At 44.8% G+C, this 20,000-nt stretch overlaps 1 protein-coding gene across 1 annotated transcript in view; it reads right to left on the minus strand.

Moving 5' to 3' along the window:
• The window catches only part of LOC139419150 (receptor-type tyrosine-protein phosphatase delta-like), a 228,172-nt gene that overhangs the window by 130,363 nt on the left and 77,809 nt on the right, over positions 1-20,000 (minus strand). Inside the window, exons 5-6 of the mRNA XM_071169124.1 lie at positions 14,537-14,725; positions 757-867 (exon numbers count right to left, since the gene is read on the minus strand). Of these exons, the coding sequence (XP_071025225.1) occupies positions 757-867; positions 14,537-14,725 (300 nt within the window). The remainder of the gene's footprint in view (positions 1-756; positions 868-14,536; positions 14,726-20,000) is intronic.

Consider the following 20,000-nt stretch of genomic DNA (forward strand, 5'->3'; position numbering starts at 1 on the left):
GACGTATAGGTTAGCGGGGGGTGGATATCTCTGTATCTAGATGAGTTGCCAGATTGGGTGTTTATCCTGTACCTCTGACGTATAGGTTAGCAGGGGGTGGATATCTCTGTATCTAGATGAGTTGCCAGATTGGGTGTTTATCCTGTACCTCTGACATATAGGTTAGCAGGGGGTGGATATCTCTGTATCTAGATGAGTTGCCAGATTGGGTGTTTATCCTGTACCTCTGACGTATAGGTTAGCGGGGGGTGGATATCTCTGTATCTAGATGAGTTGCCAGATTGGGTGTTTATCCTGTACCTCTGATGTATAGGTTAGCAGGGGGTGGATATCTCTGTATCTAGATGAGTTGCCAGATTGGGTGTTTATCCTGTACCTCTGACGTATAGGTTAGCGGGGGGTGGATATCTCTGTATCTAGATGAGTTGCCAGATTGGGTGTTTATCCTGTACCTCTGACGTATAGGTTAGCAGGGGGTGGATATCTCTGTATCTAGATGAGTTGCCAGATTGGGTGTTTATCCTGTACCTCTGACATATAGGTTAGCAGGGGGTGGATATCTCTGTATCTAGATGAGTTGCCAGATTGGGTGTTTATCCTGTACCTCTGACGTATAGGTTAGCAGGGGGTGGATATCTCTGTATCTAGATGAGTTGCCAGATTGGGTGTTTATCCTGTACCTCTGATGTATAGGTTAGCAGGGGGTGGATATCTCTGTATCTAGATGAGTTGCCAGATTGGGTGTTTATCCTGTACCTCTGACATATAGGTTAGCAGGGGTGGAGTAGCGGGTTCCGTCGCTGTTGGTGGCAACACATTCATATTTCCCCTGGTCCTGTTCCTCACTCAACTCTATCTGGAGGGCACCTGGAGGAAGGAGAGGAGAGGGGGGGAGAGAGAGAGAGGGAGGGAGGGAGAGAGAGAGAGAGAGGGAGGGAGGGAGGGAGGGATAGAGAAAGAGGGGGAGGGTGGAATATATATATATATACATATAGAGAGAGAGAGAGAGAGAGAAAGAGAGAGAGCGAGGGTGACAGGGGGAGGAAGGGGGAGGGAGGGAGAGAGAGAGAGAGGGAGGGACAGAAAGAGAGAGAGAGACATAGAGAGAGAGAGAGAGAGAGAGAGCGAGAGAGAGAGAGAGAGAGGAAGATAGAGAGGGGGCAGATAGAGAGGGAGAGAGAGGGATAGAGCGAGGGGCAGATAGAGAAGGGAAGATAGAGAGGGAGAGAGAGGGATAGAGCGAGGGGCAGATAGAGAAGGAGTGAGAGAGAGAGGGAGATAGAGGGGGGAGATAAAGAGGGAAAGATAGAGGGAGAGAGAGAGAGAGTGGGAGAGAGGAAGAGAGAGAGAGGGGGAGAGATATATATATATATATAGAGAGAGAGGGAGAGATATATAGAGAGAGGGGAAGAGATAAAGAGAGAGGGGCAGATAGAGAGGGAGAGATAGAGAGGGAGCGATAGAGGGAGAGATAGAGGGAGAGATAGAGGGGGAGATACAGGGAGAGATTGAGAGAGGGGGTGAGAGAGAGGGGGGGTGAGAGAGAGAGGGAGAAGGAGAGGGAGAGAGAGGCGAGAAAGACAATTCATAAAAAAGTAGGATATTATAGAGTTGTGTTCCTATACCTCATGGGAAGATGACTTGGGTATAATTAAAACACAGCCAAAATAAGCTGGATCGTATAAGGGGACACAAAACATTTTGTTATCTTTATGGGGAGTTGATCTTCCTAAAAAAAAAAAATTAAAAATTGTATTCATCCTCTTGAAAATAATACGAAAAAAAACCAGAAAGAAATGTCTGAAAAAGGTTTGACATGCAAGCAGCTACAAAATAAGCAAAGAAATATGCAATTCCACTTAGAGAACAACATTTTGAAATCTCTTTTGCTAAAAATTGAAAGGCAGTTTTATTAGGGAAATCAAAGGTCAAATGTGACTGAAACATACGAGATCCCCGCCCCCCCGCCCACCCAACAGAATCCACCAATGGGATCAGGAGTGTGATGTCACAGTAACCTCCCCCAGCCAATAAAAAAAAAAAGGTTAAGACATCAACCATCCTCCAATGAGGTCACAGGACCAAAACACCAACAGTTAGGCCCCGCCCTGAAGACGGACGGATTAGAGCCGTTTTCTTTCTCCCTGGAAAAAGACAAAGTGTCAAAAAGACAATCAACAGTAAAATGAGGCAAAATGCACCCGGAAAAACTTTGTCAAAAAAGTGGTTGTTTGGGGGCTTTTCAATATCAGTGGGGGTTAAAGAAAGAGAAAGAAGAAGTCCAAATACAGGAGTGTGTGTGTGTGTGTGTGTGTGTGTGTGTGTGTGTGTGTGTGTGAAATGTCACCATCTTGATTTTAAGTGCTGAGCAGAACAGTTGGGAGTAAAATAAGACTGAATGCGTGTTCCCATATGGCCCCTATTCCCTACATAGTCCCATATGGCCCCTATTCCCTATATAGTCCCATATGGCCCCTATTCCCTATATATAGTCCCATATGGCCCCTATTCCCTATATATAGTTCAATATGGCCCCTATTCCCTATATAGTCCCATATGGCCCCTATTCCCTACATAGTCCCATATGGCCCCTATTCCCTACATAGTCCCATATGGCCCCTATTCCCTACATAGTCCCATATGGCCCCTATTCCCTACATAGTCCAATATGGCCCCTATTCCCTACATAGTCCAATATGGCCCCCTATTCCCTACATAGTCCCATATGGCCCCTATTCCCTACATAGTCCCATATGGCCCCTATTCCCTACATAGTCCCATATGGCCCCTATTCCCTACATAGTCCAATATGGCCCCTATTCCCTACATAGTCCCATATGGCCCTCTATTCCCTATATATAGTCCCATATGGCCCCTATTCCCTACATAGTCCCATATGGCCCCTATTCCCTACATAGTCCCATATGGCCCCTATTCCCTATATATAGTCCAATATGGCCCCTATTCCCTATATATAGTCCAATGTGGCCCCCTATTCCCTACATAGTCCCATATGGCCCCTATTCCCTATATATAGTTCAATATGGCCCCTATTCCCTATATATAGTCCAATGTGGCCCCCTATTCCCTACATAGTCCCAAATGGCCCCTATTCCCTATATATAGTTCAATATGGCCCCTATTCCCTATATATAGTCCCATATGGCCCCTATTCCCTATATATAGTTCAATATGGCCCTCTATTCCCTACATAGTCCCATATGGCCCCTATTCCCTATATATAGTTCAATATGGCCCCTATTCCCTATACATAGTCCCATATGGCCCCTATTCCCTATATATAGTTCAATATGGCCCCTATTCCCTATATATAGTCCCATATGGCCCCTATTCCCTATATATAGTTCAATATGGCCCTCTATTCCCTACATAGTCCCATATGGCCCCTATTCCCTATATATAGTTCAATATGGCCCCTATTCCCTATATATAGTCCAATATGGCCCCTATTCCCTATATATAGTCCCATATGGCCCCTATTCCCTATATATAGTCCCATATGGCCCCTATTCCCTATATATAGTTCAATATGGCCCCTATTCCCTATATATAGTCCCATATGGCCCCTATTCCCTATATATAGTTCAATGTGGCCCCCTATTCCCTACATAGTCCCATATGGCTCCTATTCCCTATATATAGTCCCATATGGCCCCTATTCCCTATATATAGTTCAATATGGCCCTCTATTCCCTACATAGTCCCATATGGCCCCTATTCCCTATATATAGTTCAATATGGCCCCTATTCCCTATATATAGTCCAATGTGGCCCCCTATTCCCTACATAGTCCCATATGGCCCCTATTCCCTATATATAGTTCAATATGGCCCTCTATTCCCTACATAGTCCCATATGGCCCCTATTCCCTATATATAGTTCAATATGGCCCCTATTCCCTATACATAGTCCCATATGGCCCCTATTCCCTATATATAGTTCAATATGGCCCCTATTCCCTATATATAGTCCCATATGGCCCCTATTCCCTATATATAGTTCAATATGGCCCTCTATTCCCTACATAGTCCCATATGGCCCTATTCCCTATATATAGTTCAATATGGCCCCTATTCCCTATATATAGTCCAATATGGCCCCTATTCCCTATATATAGTCCCATATGGCCCCTATTCCCTATATATAGTCCCATATGGCCCCTATTCCCTATATATAGTTCAATATGGCCCCTATTCCCTATATATAGTCCCATATGGCCCCTATTCCCTATATATAGTTCAATGTGGCCCCCTATTCCCTACATAGTCCCATATGGCCCCTATTCCCTATATATAGTCCCATATGGCCCCTATTCCCTATATATAGTTCAATATGGCCCCTATTCCCTATATATAGTCCCATATGGCCCCTATTCCCTATATATAGTTCAATATGGCCCTCTATTCCCTACATAGTCCCATATGGCCCCTATTCCCTATATATAGTTCAATATGGCCCCTATTCCCTATATATAGTCCAATGTGGCCCCCTATTCCCTACATAGTCCCATATGGCCCCTATTCCCTATATATAGTTCAATATGGCCCCTATTCCCTATATATAGTCCAATGTGGCCCCCTATTCCCTACATAGTCCCATATGGCCCCTATTCCCTATATATAGTTCAATATGGCCCCTATTCCCTATATATAGTCCCATATGGCCCCTATTCCCTATATATAGTTCAATATGGCCCCTATTCCCTATATATAGTCCAATGTGGCCCTCTATTCCCTACATAGTCCCATATGGCCCCTATTCCCTATATATAGTTCAATATGGCCCCTATTCCCTATATATAGTCCAATGTGGCCCCCTATTCCCTACATAGTCCCATATGGCCCCTATTCCCTATATATAGTTCAATATGGCCCCTATTCCCTATATATAGTCCAATGTGGCCCCCTATTCCCTACATAGTCCCATATGGCCCCTATTCCCTATATATAGTCCAATATGGCCCCTATTCCCTATTTATAGTCCAATGTGGCCCCTTATTCCCCACATAGTCCCATATGGCCCCCTATTCCCTATATAGACCAATATGGCCCCCTATTCCCTATAGAGTCCCATATGGCCCCCTATTCCCTATATAGTCCCATATGGCCCCCTATTCCCTATATAGTCCCATTGGGGCTCTGGTCAAAACTGGGAATAGTTTGCCCTTTGGAACGTTGCCTGAGTCGTTTGATTGGACGAAAATAGACAAAGGCGACAGGAGGATTGTGGTGAGGTCAAGAGTTCAAGACTCCGTCAAGACCCCCCCCCCCCCAAAAAAAAGTGTATGAAGAAAAAATACATCAAAAGGACAAGGAAGTGAAACAGAAGAGACTTGTCTTCTTAGAATCTGATACATTATGACATCATCACAACTTAGAACCACGGCATGACACAACCAGGAAATGACAGCAACGCAATACTATGGAAACCAAAGCAGACAGCGGAGCAAGCTGATAGGATGAAGGGAGTAGGGGAGACCAGGAATGGGTTTAGGTTATATATCAGGTTAATTAGGATGAAGGGAGTAGGAAGGGGTTTAGGTTATATATCAGGTTAATTAGGATGAAGGGAGTAGGGGAGACCAGGAAGGGGTTTAGGTTATATATCAGGTTAATTAGGATGAAGGGAGTAGGGGAGACCAGGAAGGGGTTTAGGTTATATATCAGGTTAATTAGGATGAAGGGAGTAGGGGAGACCAGGAAGGGGTTTAGGTTATATATCAGGTTAATTAGGATGAAGGGAGGAGGGGAGACCAGGAAGGGGTTTAGGTTATATAACAGGTTAATTAGGATGAAGGGAGTAGGGGAGACCAGGAAGGGGTTTAGGTTATATAACAGGTTAACTAGGATGAAGGGAGTAGGGGAGACCAGGAAGGGGTTTAGGTAATATAACAGGTTAATTAGGATGAAGGGAGTAGGGGAGACCAGGAAGGGGTTTAGGTTATATAACAGGTTAATTAGGATGAAGGGAGTAGGGGAGACCAGGAAGGGGTTTAGGTTATATAACAGGTTAATTAGGATGAAGGGAGTAGGGGAGACCAGGAAGGGGTTTAGGTTATATATCAGGTTAATTTGGATGAAGGGAGTAGGGGAGACCAGGAAGGGGTTTAGGTTATATATCAGGTTAATTAGGATGAAGGGAGTAGGGGAGACCAGGAAGGGGTTTAGGTTATATAACAGGTTAATTAGGATGAAGGGAGTAGGGGAGACCAGGAAGGGGTTTAGGTTATATATCAGGTTAATTAGGATGAAGGGAGTAGGAAGGGGTTTAGGTCATATATCAGGTTAATTAGGATGAAGGGAGTAGGGGAGACCAGGAAGGGGTTTAGGTTATATAACAGGTTAATTAGGATGAAGGGAGTAGGGAAGACCAGGAAGGGGTTTAGGTTATATATCAGGTTAATTAGGATGAAGGGAGTAGGGGAGACCAGGAAGGGGTTTAGGTTATATATCAGGTTAATTAGGATGAAGGGAGTAGGGGAGACCAGGAAGGGGTTTAGGTTATATATCAGGTTAATTAGGATGAAGGGAGTAGGGGAGACCAGGAAGGGGTTTAGGTTATATAACAGGTTAATTAGGATGAAGGGAGTAGGAGAGACCAGGAAGGGGTTTAGGTTATATAACAGGTTAATTAGGATGAAGGGAGTAGGGGAGACCAGGAAGGGGTTTAGGTTATATATCAGGTTAATTAGGATGAAGGGAATAGGGGAGACCAGGAAGGGGTTTAGGTAATATAACTGGTTAATTAGGATGAAGGGAGTAGGGGAGACCAGGAAGGGGTTTAGGTTACATATCAGGTTAATTAGGATGAAGGGAGTAGGGGAGACCAGGAAGGAGTTTAGGGTCATAGAACATGTCACACAATGACAAGGAAGCGATTGATGGGTACTTTGAGTTTCATGACCGGAACAACGATGGTGGAAATGGAAAAGAGGGACGAGGTCTGTTATCTCTGAATGTGACTCAAATGGCACCTGATTCTCTACACTGTGCACTATATTTTCCCATACACGGCTCATAGGGTTCTGGTCAAAAAGTAGTGCACTATTATAGGGAATACTAGTGCCATTTGGGAAACAGCCTGGTTCTGTGGCGGTCCTCCCAGACAATCGTCTCTTACCTCTTATAGGCGTGCCACCTGATTGGTCAATGAATGCAAATCAGATTAGAGAAGAAGAAGAAATGTTAGTAGGTGGGGAGGGGAGGAAGACAGAAGGAGAGGAAGAGAGGGAAGTGGTTGGCTTTGAGAGGAGAAGAATCACATTAGATACTCACAATTATCAGGTCAATAAAAGAGAGAGAGAGATGGAGAGACAGAGAGAGACAGACAGAGATAGACAGAGAGAGAGACAAAGTGAGAGAGAGAGAGAGAAAGAGAGAGATAGAGACAGAGAGAGCTACAAATATAGATTATTGCAAGTGCTCTGTGTAGTTGTTGTCCATAGGGGAGAATCCATAGGGTCTGGACTGGGTTGATGTCTGGACTGGGTTGGTATCTGGACTGGGTTGGTGTCTGGACTGGGTTGATGTCTGGACTTAGATGATGTCTGGACTGGGTTGATGTCTGGACTGGGTTGGTGTCTGGACTGGGTTGGTATCTGGACTGGGTTGGTGACTGGACTGGGTTGGTATCTGGACTGGGTTGGTGTCTGGACTGGGTTGATGTCTGGACTGGGTTGATGTCTGGACAGGGTTGGTGTTGGTGTCTGGACTTGGTTGGTGTCTGGACTGGGTTGGTGTCTGGACTGGGTTGTTGTCTGGACTGAGTTGGTGTCTGGACTGGGTTTGTGTTGGTGTCTGGACTGGGTTGGTGTCTGGACTGGGTTGGTGTCTGGACTGGGTTGGTATCTGGACTGGGTTGGTGTTGGTATCTGGACTGGGTTGGTGTCTGGACTGGGTTGGTGTCTGGACTGTGTTGGTGTCTGGGCTTGGTTGGTGTCTGGACTGGGTTGGTGTTGGTGTCTGGACTGGGTTGGTGTCTGGACTGGGTTGGTGTTGGTGTCTGGACTGGGTTGGTATCTGGACTGGGTTGGTGTCTGGACTGGGTTGGTATCTGGACTGGGTTGGTGTCTGGACTGGGTTGGTGTCTGGACTGTTTTTTTTTGAGACAGTCATCTACAGTTTAGGGAGTATAGACAGGAAAACACTATACAGTGTTATGGGGGAGTGAATGAGTGAAGGAGAGAGATATATTAAGTGAGTGAATGAGTGAAGGAGAGAGATATATTAAGTGAGTGAATGAGTGAAGGAGAGATAGATATATTAAGTGAGTGAGTGAATGAGTGAAGGAGAGAGAGATATATTACGTGAGTGAATGAGTGAAGGAGAGAGATATATTAAGTGAGTGAATGAGTGAAGGACAGAGAGATATATTAAGTGAGTGAATGAGTGAAGGAGAGAGATATATTAAGTGAGTGAGTGAATGAGTGAAGGGGAGAGATATATATTAAGTGAGTGAATGAGTGAAGGAGAGAGAGATATATTAAGTTAGTGAATGAGTGAAGGAGAGAGAGATATATTAAGTGAGTGAGTGAAGGAGAGAGAGATATATTAAGTGAGTGAGTGAGTGAGTGAAGGAGAGAGAGATATATTAAGTGAGTGAATGAGTGAAGGAGAGAGATATATATTAAGTGAGTGAATGAGAGAAGGAGAGAGAGATATATTACGTGAGTGAATGAGTGAAGGAGAGAGAGATATATTAAGTGAGTGAATGAGTGAGTGAAGGAGATAGATATATATATTTAGTGAGTGAACGAGTGAAGGAGAGAGAGATATATTAAGTGAGTGAATGAGTGAAAGAGAGAGAGAGATATATTAAGTGAGTGAATGAGTGAAGGAGAGAGAGATATATTAAGTGAGTGAATGAGCGAAGGAGAGAGAGATATATTAAGTGAGTGAATGAGTGAAGGAGAGAGAGATATATTAAGTGAGTGAATGAGTGAAGGAGAGAGAGATATATTAATTGAGTGAATGAGTGAAAGAGAGAGAGATATAATAAGTGAGTGAATGAGTGAAGGAGAGAGAGATATATTACGTGAGTGAATGAGTGAAGGGGTCAACAGGAGAAAGCATTTTAGTCCAATAGAAAGATGTAGGGTGGTCAGGTGTGTGTTCGTACTGTGAGTGTGTGTGTGTGTGTGTGTGTGTGTGTGTGTGTGTGTGTGTGTGTGTGTGTGTGTGTGTGTGTGTGTATGTGTGCGTGTGTGTGTGTGTGTTTGTGTGTGTGTGTATCTAAGTGTGTGTGACTACAGTGGTCGTTCTCCACAACGCATCAGCAATCAGTACGGTGAGCAGTGAGCGAGCAGCATTAGTGTTGGGTACAGACAGTGTTCTGATCCCAAATGACACCCTATTCCCTATCCAGTGCACTACTTTTGACCAGAGGGCCCTGATGTGTGTAGCACTACATAGGGAATAGGGAGCCATGAGGGACCACAGTGTGAGACAAAGGTAACAGCAGACAGGTGAGGGGGGGTAGCGATATCTTTCAGAGGTTAAAGCACTTACCAAAGGACTCTGTTGTTTAAGAGAGACACAGAGAGAAGAAGAAACAGCATAGACACAGCATTACAGTCCTTTTCATTAGAGACAGTTACACAACCTTGACTTAACCTTTCAACAACCAGCTGATTGGTCAAATAGAGCGTATGGAGCCGCTGATCAGATGAAACGGCAACTATGACTTGTAATTGTTGTCCGATAGCTAAAACTCAAGGTCCAACAAGGACGAATAATGTCCAATAATCGGATAATTTAAACATGTATAACTTTAATAAATTGATTTACATTTCTGGTTAGCAGACAGACAAAAATTGAAAAGTGAATAACAGCGATGCTATAATAGTAGTGAGATGTCTTGACAGCAGAGTAATATAACCCGTCCAGTCACAACAGGGGATAGAAATATAAGGGTTCTGAATAAGGAAGTGCCGGGGCTGAGCCAGAGGTAGACAGAGAAGCCAAGGGTCATAGTTCAAACAGAAGCCAGAGGGATTGTGGGTCCAGAGTCTGCCCCAAAGCAGAGGAGAGGGAGGGAGGGAGGGAGCAAAAATAGCTTTAATAAGAAGTACAGGGAAATTCCAATTCTAATTCTCTTCATTGCGTTCCCATCAGGAAAATCTGGAAGTGGAGTTAGAATTTGGTTTACTTTTCTGAATTGACCGGAATTGAGCCCAACCGATTAGAGGGTGAGGGAGCTAACACTGGAGGTTGGAGTCTCACACTACTGTGCCTATTCCACACTGAGACCCAAACACAGCGGTTATTCTAATTGGTGGAAGCATCGTTTTGTAAAGGTTAACGCAGCAGGATCTTCATTGTCAGAAGGTAGACATTCTGCTATCGTCTAGGTGCACAGAGGCCTTTTAACATTGTTGTTGTTCTGGCTGCAACAATGAGGCTCACAATGAAAGTCCAGCTCAACGGATGACCTTGTAGAGGTCACGAATCAATACCTTTTTTAATGTCTTTTTGTCAACAAAGTCGGCAGACTGGACAAAGTTGAAGGAATCCAAGAAGAGTTGAGAAAATACAGCAGCCATCCAATCACAGCAGTGTTCTACACTGGAGAGGGAGGTGGTTCCGACCAATCACAGCTGTGTTCTACACTGGAGAGGGAGGTGGTTCAGACCAATCACAGCAGTGTTCTACACTGGAGAGGGGGGTGGTTCAGACCAATCACAGCAGTGTTCTACACTGGAGAGGGAGGTGGTTCAGACCAATCACAGCAGTGTTCTACACTGGAGAGGGAGGTGGTTCAGACCAATCACAGCAGTGGTCTATACTGGAGAGGGAGGTGGTTCAGACCAATCACAGCAGTGTTCTACACTGGAGAGGGAGGTGGTTCAGACCAATCACAGCAGTGTTCTACACTGGAGAGGGAGGTGGTTCCGACCAATCACAGCAGTGTTCTACACTGGAGAGGGAGGTGGTTCAGACCAATCACAGCAGTGTTCTACACTGGAGAGGGAGGTGGTTCAGACCAATCACAGCAGTGTTCTACACTGGAGAGGGAGGTGGTTCAGACCAATCACAGCAGTGTTCTACACTGGAGAGGGAGGTGGTTCAGACCAATCACAGCAGTGTTCTACACTGGAGAGGGAGGTGGTTCAGACCAATCACAGCAGTGTTCTACACTGGAGAGGGAGGTGGTTCAGACCAATCACAGCAGTGTTCTACACTGGAGAGGGAGGTGGTACTTCACATTACAATGTACGCAAACATACCGTACATGGAAAGACTTATCTGTATTTTTAGTAAAGGGGCGCTGCTCAGTCACTCCGAGTGTGTCTTATATCATTGCTTAGACCATGGCCTTGGGGTAAGCAGTTTGTTGTTAGATAAAGAGGTAAGTCTGTCACGATGGTGAGTGTGTCTGAAGACCCTCCAGGGTTTGGAGGAAAGCAGAGAGATTAGAGAGAGAGAAAAGCCTTGGACCAGGAACAAAAGGACAGGAGATAGAACAACCATACAACACAATAACTGACATCAACTTACAGGGAGAAAACAATAGAGAGAGAGAGAGAGAGAGAGAGAGAGAGAGAGGAGAAGAGGGGTATTTCAATAAAAACAACAGAACACCAAACAAAAGAGGAGAAATAGGGAAAGGAGAAAAACAAACAAAAATAAAAGCAGTGAACAGAAGACTAGAAAGAGAAAGAGAGGGGGAACGGAGGACTAGAAAGAGAGGGGGAGAGGAGGATTAGAAAGAGAAAGAGAGGGGGAGAGGAGGATTAGAAAGAGAAAGAGAGGGGGAGAGGAGGATTAGAAAGAGAAAGAGAGGGGGAGAGGAGGATTAGAAAGAGAAAGAGAGGGGGAGAGGAGGACTAGAAAGAGAAAGAGAGGGGGAGAGGAGGATTAGAAAGAGAAAGAGAGGGGGAGAGGAGGATTAGAAAGAGAAAGAGAGGGGGAGAGGAGGACTAGAAAGAGAAAGAGAGGGGGAGCGGAGGAATAGAAAGAGAAAGAGAGGGGGAGAGGAGGACTAGAAAGAGAAAGAGAGGGGGAGTGGAGGACTAGAAAGAGAAAGAGAGGGGGAGAGGACTAGAAAGAGAAAGAGAGGGGGAGAGGAGGACTAGAAAGAGAAAGAGAGGGGGAGAGGAGGACTAGAAAGAGAAAGAGAGGGGGAGAGGAGGATTAGAAAGAGAAAGAGAGGGGGAGAGGAGGACTAGAAAGAGAAAGAGAGGGGGAGTGGAGGACTAGAAAGAGAAAGAGAGGGGGAGAGGACTAGAAAGAGAAAGAGAGGGGGAGAGGAGGACTAGAAAGAGAAAGAGAGGGGGAGAGGAGGACTAGAAAGAGAAAGAGAGGGGGAGAGGAGGATTAGAAAGAGAAAGAGAGGGGGAGAGGAGGACTAGAAAGAGAAAGAGAGGGGGAGAGGAGGACTAGAAAGAGAAAGAGAGGGGGAGAGGAGGCCTAGAAAGAGAAAGAGAGGGGGAGAGGAGGACTAGAAAGAGAAAGAGAGGGGGAGAGGAGGACTAGAAAGAGAAAGAGAGGGGGAGAGGAGGATTAGAAAGAGAAAGAGAGGGGGAGAGGAGGATTAGAAAGAGAAAGAGAGGGGGAGCGGAGGACTAGAAAGAGAAAGATGGGGGAGAGGAGGACTAGAAAGAGAGGGGGAGAGGAGGACTAGAAAGAGAAAGAGAGGGGGAGCGGAGGACTAGAAAGAGAGGGGGAGAGGACGACTAGAAAGAGAAAGAGAGGGGGAGAGGAGGATTAGAAAGAGAAAGAGAGGGGGAGAGGAGGAATAGAAAGAGAAAGAGAGGGGGAGAGGAGGACTAGAAAGAGAAAGAGAGGGGGAGAGGAGGACTAGAATGAGAAAGAGAGGGGGAGAGGAGGACTAGAAAGAGAAAGAGAGGGGGAGTGGAGGACTAGAAAGAGAAAGAGAGGGGGAGAGGACTAGAAAGAGAAAGAGAGGGGGAGAGGAGGACTAGAAAGAGAAAGAGAGGGGGAGAGGAGGACTAGAAAGAGAAAGAGAGGGGGAGAGGAGGACTAGAAAGAGAAAGAGAGGGGGAGAGGACGACTAGAAAGAGAAAGAGAGGGGGAGAGGAGGACTAGAAAGAGAAAGAGAGGGGGAGAGGAGGATTAGAAAGAGAAAGAGAGGGGGAGAGGAGGATTAGAAAGAGAAAGAGAGGGGGAGAGGAGGATTAGAAAGAGAAAGAGAGGGGGAGAGGAGGACTAGAAAGAGAAAGAGAGGGGGAGTGGAGGACTAGAAAGAGAAAGAGAGGGGGAGAGGACTAGAAAGAGAAAGAGAGGGGGAGAGGAGGACTAGAAAGAGAAAGAGAGGGGGAGAGGAGGACTAGAAAGAGAAAGAGAGGGGGAGAGGAGGATTAGAAAGAGAAAGAGAGGGGGAGAGGAGGACTAGAAAGAGAGGGGGAGAGGAGGACTAGAAAGAGAAAGAGAGGGGGAGAGGAGGATTAGAAAGAGAAAGAGAGGGGGAGTGGAGGATTAGAAAGAGAAAGAGAGGGGGAGCGGAGGACTAGAAAGAGAAAGAGAGGGGGAGAGGAGGACTAGAAAGAGAAAGAGAGGGGGAGAGGAGGATTAGAAAGAGAAAGAGAGGGGGAGAGGAGGACTAGAAAGAGAGGGGGAGAGGAGGACTAGAAAGAGAAAGAGAGGGGGAGAGGAGGATTAGAAAGAGAAAGAGAGGGGGAGTGGAGGACTAGAAAGAGAAAGAGAGGGGGAGAGGAGGACTAGAAAGAGAAAGAGAGGGGGAGAGGAGGATTAGAAAGAGAAAGAGAGGGGGAGAGGAGGACTAGAAAGAGAAAGAGAGGGGGAGAGGAGGACTAGAAAGAGAAAGAGAGGGGGAGAGGAGGAGTAGAAAGAGAAAGAGAGGGGGAGAGGAGGACTAGAAAGAGAAAGAGAGGGGGAGAGGAGCACTAGAAAGAGAAAGAGAGGGGGAAAGGAGGACTAGAAAGAGAAAGAGAGGGGGAGAGGAGGATTAGAAAGAGAAAGAGAGGGGGAGAGGAGGACTAGAAAGAGAAAGAGAGGGGGAGAGGAGAGGAGGACTAGAAAGAGAAAGAGAGGGGGAGAGGAGGATTAGAAAGAGAAAGAGAGGGGGAGAGGAGGATTAGAAAGAGAAAGAGAGGGGGAGAGGAGGATTAGAAAGAGAAAGAGAGGGGGAGAGGAGGACTAGAAAGAGAAAGAGAGGGGGAGAGGACTAGAAAGAGAAAGAGAGGGGGAGAGGAGGATTAGAAAGAGAAAGAGAGGGGGAGAGGAGGATTAGAAAGAGAGGGGGAGAGGAGGATTAGAAAGAGAAAGAGAGGGGGAACGGAGGACTAGAAAGAGAAAGAGAGGGGGAGAGGAGGACTAGAAAGAGAAAGAGAGGGGGAGAGGAGGACTAGAAAGAGAAAGAGAGGGGGAGAGGAGGACTAGAAAGAGAAAGAGAGGGGGAGAGGAGGACTAGAAAGAGAAAGAGAGGGGGAGAGGAGGACTAGAAAGAGAAAGAGAGGGGGAGCGGAGGACTAGAAAGAGAAAGAGAGGGGTAACATTTCTTTGACACTCGTATTTTCCCGCTGATCACTCCATACCTGAACGGAGCTGTTTGATTCGCCCGTTGTTATTGGTGGTGTTGACAGGGAGGAAGTCTTTAAACCAGGTGATTTCTGGGTCGGGGTTGCCGCTAGCAGCACACAGCATGGTGGCCGTTCTAGAGCGTTCCACCACCTTCAGCTGGGGACCCATGTCTATGGTGGGGAACCCCGAGGGGAGCTGATCCTCTGGAGGCGAGAGAGAGAGAGAGAGACAGAGAGACACAGAGACACAGAGAGAGAGAGAGAGAGAGAGAGAGAGAGAGAGAGAGAGAGAGAGAGACAGAGAGACACAGAGAGAGAGAGAGAGAGAGAGAGAGACACACACAGAGAGAGAGAGAGAGAGAGAGAGAGAGAGAGAGACACAAAGACACAGAGAGAGACACAGAGAGAGACACAGAGAGAGACACAGAGAGAGACACAGAGAGAAACACAGAGAGAAACACAGAGAGAGACACAGAGAGATTAATTCGAGATTTGATTCAACTGGGATAGAATCAGAGTAGTGAAGTAAACTGCCAGTGATTCAGTGAGTCATGACTCTCTCTCTGATTCATTAATAAACTGCCCTCATGTTCCAGTGATTCAGTGAGTCATGACTCTCTCTCTGATTCATGAATAAACTGCCCTCATGTTCCAGTGATTCAGTGAGTCATGACTCTCTCTCTGATTCATGAATCAACTGCCCTCATGTTCCAGTGATTCAGTGAGTCATGACTCTCTCTCTGATTCATGAATCAACTGCCCTCATGTTCCAGTGATTCAGTGAGTCATGACTCTCTCTCTGATTCATAAATAAATAAAGAATAAACAGAACAATAAATATAGTGTGTGTGTTGCAGTGCCACCCCAGGTCAGTATAGTATAGCATAGTATAGTACAGTATAACATAGTGTAGCATAGCATAGTATAGTATAACATACCGTAGTATAGAATAGTATAGTACAGCATAGAATAGTATAACATAGTATAGCATAGCATAGTATAACATAGAATAGTATACCACAGCATAGTATAGTATAGTATAGCATGGCATAGTATAACATAGAATAGTATACAACAGTATAGCATAGTATAGTATAGTATAGCATGGCATAGTATAGTATAATACAGTAGTATAGTGTAGTATAGAACAGCGGAGTATAGCATGGGGTGGTGTAGTGCAGTACAGTATAGTGCAGTATAGTGTGGTACGGTATAGTGTAGTATAGTGTAGTATAGTGTGGTGCGGTATAGTGTAGTATAGTATAGTGTAGGCTAGTGTGGTGCGGCATTGTGCGGTATAGTGTAGTTTAGTGTAGTATAGTGTAGTATAGTGTGGTATATTGTAGTATAGTGTGGTATATTGTAGTATAGTGTAGTATAATGTAGAATAGTGTAGTATAGTGTAGTATAGTGTGGTACGGTATAGTGCAGTGTGGTTGAGTGCAGTATAGTGTAGTATAGTGTAGTATAGTATGGTATAGTGTAGTATGGTATGGTATAGTGTAGTATTGTGTAGTATAGTATGGTATAGTGTAGTATAGTGTGGTATAGTGTAGTATAATGTAGAATAGTGTAGTATAATGTGGTATAGTGTAGTATAGTGGGGTATAGTGTAGTATAATGTAGAATAGTGTAGTATAATGTGGTATAGTGTAGTATAGTGTGGTCCGGTATAGTGCAGTGTGGTTGAGTGCAGTATAGTGTAGTATAGTGTAGTATATTGTAGTATAGTGTAGTATAGTGTGGCGTGGTATAGTGTAGTATAGCGTGGTGTGGTATAGTGTAGTATAGTGTAGTATAGTGCTGTATAATGTGGTACGGTTAAGAGTAGTATAGCGTAGTATAGTGTAGTATAGTGTAGTATTGAACAGCGGAGTATAGCATGGGGTGGGGTAGTGCAGTATAGTATAGTGCAGCACAGTGTGGTACGGTATAGTTTAGTATAGTGTAGTATACCAAGGCATAGTATAGTATATCGTAGTATAGTGTAATATAGTATGGTGTAGTGTAGTATAGCATAGTATAGTGCAGTATAGTGTGGTACGGTATAGTTTAGCACAGTGTAGTATAGTATGGTATAGTGTGGTATAGTGTAGTATAGTGTGGTATGGCGTAGTATAGTATGGTATAGTGTGGTATAGTGTAGTACCGTGCAGTATAATGTGGTACGGTATAGTGTAGTATAGTGTGGTATAGTGTAGTAGAGTGTGGTATAGGGTAATATAGTGTAGTATAGTGTAGTATAGTGTAGTATGGTGTAGTATGGTGTAGTATAATATGGTATAGTCTGGTATGATGTAGTATAGGGTGGTATAGTATGGTATAGTGCAGTATAGTATGGTATAGTGTAGCATAGTCTAGTATAGTTTAGTATAGTATGGTACAGTGTAGTATAGTATGGTATAGTGTAGTATTGTGTAGTTTAGTGTAGTATGGGGCGATATAGTGTAGTATAGTGTAGTATAGTATAGTGTGGTGTGGTATAGTGTAGTGTGGTGTAGTATAGTGCTGTATAGTGTATTATGGTGTAGTATAGTGTGGTATATTGTAGTATAGTGTAGTATAGTATGGTATAGTGTAGTATAGTGTTGTATGGTACAGCGTAGTTAGTACAGTGTAGTATATTATGGCATAGTATAGTGTAGTACAGTGTAGTATAGTGTGGTGTAGTATAGTGTAGTATAGTGGTGTATAGTGTATTATGGTGTAGTATAGTGTGGTATATTGTAGTATAGTGTGGTACAGTATGGTATAGTGTAGTATAGTGTATTATGGTGTAGTATAGTGTAGTATAGAGTGGTATAGTGTAGTATAGTATGGCATAGTGTGGTATAGTATGGTATAGTGTAGTATAGTGTAGTATGGCAAGTATAGTGTACTATGGTGTAGCATAGTGTGGTATAGTGTGGTATAGTGTAGTATGGTGTAGTATAGTGTAGTGTAGTATAGTGTAGCATGGTGTAGCATGGTGTAGTATAGCGTAATATAGTGTAGTATAGTGTAGTATAGTGTAGTATAGTGTGGTATAGTGTAGTATGGTGTAGTATAGTGTAATATAGTGTAGTATAGTGTAGTATAGTATTGTTTAGCATGTTGCTGTGCTTCCCCAGGTAGATTAAACAGACATTATAACCATTATCACTCTGCTCACTATAAGGCTTTCCAGTACTTATAGTACAGTACTTATAGCATGAGACTGAAGAGAGGAGAACTGCTGTTCAAAGACTCTCTCCGTCTCTTTCTCTCTCCCTCTCTTTCTCTCTCCACGTCTCTCTCTCCCTCTCTTTCTCTCTCCCTCTCTCTCTCCGTCTTTCTCTCTCCCTCTCTCGCTCCAAGTCTCTCTCTCTCCCTCTTTATCTCTCACCCCGTCTCTCTGTCAATTAAATAAAAGTAAATTAAATGTGCTTTATTGGCATGACGTAACAATGAACATATTGCCAAAGCTTATTTTGGATATTTACAATATGAAAAAAAATGAGAATCAAAATAGTCAACGGGACAACAGTAACAACAATAACCATGTGTCAAATTAACCATACATTCAACAATAACAATAAGTATACAGTAGAGGACATGTGCAGGTTGATTGGTCTGTCAGACTCTGTCCCTCAACTTATGGCAGGCAGCAATGTTTTATATTTTTGACATTTTGTCAGGAAGTGCAGCTCCGTCTCAGGTTCTGCTGTGGTGTTAGTAGAACAGGTTTGTGAACTCAGCCCCAGGACCAGCTGGATGAGGGGACTCTTTTCTTTGCTCAGCTCTTGGCATTGCAGGTCTTGGTAATGATATGAGAAGGGGGTCACTGTATTTTAGATGTTTCCAAAACATAATTGCTTTTTTATTTCGTTTTTATTATTAGTGGATATTGGCCTAATTCTGCCCTGCATGCATTGTTTGTAGTTTTCCTCTGGACATGTAGGAGAATCTTACAGAACTGGGGTGTTTGTCCCATTTGATGAAATCTTGTTTTGCAAGTGGACCCCACACCTCGCTGCCATAAAGTGCAATTGGTTCAATGACACATTCAATTAGTTTAAGCCACATTTTAATAGGTATATCAATTTGAATTGGCTTTTTAATGGCGTAGAATGCCCTGCGTGCTTTCTCTCTCAGTTCATTCACTGCCTCATTAAGGTGTCCAATTGAGCTTGTTTTTTAAACCTCACTAATTGTAGTGTCTGCAGTACTCTCAGTACTATATATTTTGTACCAATTGAAAACTTTGGTCTAATTCCCTGAGATCTGGATCTTCTCTGGAAAATCACAATTTTAGTCTTTTTGGGGTTTACTGCCAGGGCCCAGGTCTGCAGTACTGCTCTAGCAGGTCCAGGCTCTGCTGTAGGCCATGTACTGTGGGGGTTTACTGCCAGGGCCCAGGTCTGGTAGTACTGCTCTATCAGGTCCAGGCTCTGCTGTAGGCCATGTGCTGTGGGGGTTTACTGCCAGGGCCCAGGTCTGGTAGTACTGCTCTAGCAGGTCCAGGCTCTGCTGTAGGCCATGTGCTGTGGGGGTTTACTGCCAGGGCCCAGGTCTGGTAGTACTGCTCTAGCAGGTCCAGGCTCTGCTGTAGACCATGTACTGTGGGGGTTTACTGCCAGGGCCCCGGTCTGGTAGTACTGCTCTAGGAGGTCCAGGCCCTGCTGTAGGCCATGTGCAGTGGGGGTTTACTGCCAGGGCCCAGGTCTGGTAGTACTGCTCTATCAGGTCCAGGCTCTGCTGTAGACCATGTACTGTGAGGGTTTACTGCCAGGGCCCAGGTCTGGTAGTACTGCTCTAGCAGGTCCAGGCTCTGCTGTAGGCCATGTACTGTGGCCCTGGCAGTGATTTGGCTGTGATCTCTCCCTGTCTCTCTTTCTCCCTCTGTCTGTCTCTATCTACCCCCTTTCTCTCTCTGTCTCTCTCTCTCTCTCTCTCCTCTCTCTCTCCCTCTCTCCCTCTGTCTGTCTCTATCTACCCCCTTTCTCTCTCTGTCTCTCTCTCTCCTCTCTCTCTCGCTCTCTCCCTCTATCTCTCTCTCTCCCCGTCTGTCTCTATCTAACCCCCCTCTCACTCTCTCTCTATCCCTGTACCTCTCTCTCCATCTCCCTCTCTCCCTCTGTCTGTCTCTATCTACCTCCCCCTCTCTCTATCTATCTCTCTCTCCCTCTCTCTCTATCCATGTACCTCTCTCTCCATCTCCCTCTCTCCCTCTGTCTGTCTCTATCTACCCCTCTCTCTCTCTCTCCCCCCGCCTCCCCCTTTCCTCTCTCCCTCTCTATATGAACCTACATACTCAAGGACACCCCTACATAACAAACACACACCAGGGTTTTTATCTAACGAGGATCGCCTTGTTTGTTATATACAGTATACAGGTCCTATCCAATCAGAGCCTTGTTTGTTATATACAGTATACAGGTCCTATCCAATCAGAGCCTTATTTGTTATATACAGTATTCATGTCCCATCCAATCAGAGCCATGTTTGTTATATACAGTAT

This window comes from Oncorhynchus clarkii, chromosome 10 (assembly GCF_045791955.1).
Source record: "Oncorhynchus clarkii lewisi isolate Uvic-CL-2024 chromosome 10, UVic_Ocla_1.0, whole genome shotgun sequence".
In the NCBI taxonomy this organism is placed as follows: Eukaryota; Metazoa; Chordata; class Actinopteri; order Salmoniformes; family Salmonidae; genus Oncorhynchus; species Oncorhynchus clarkii.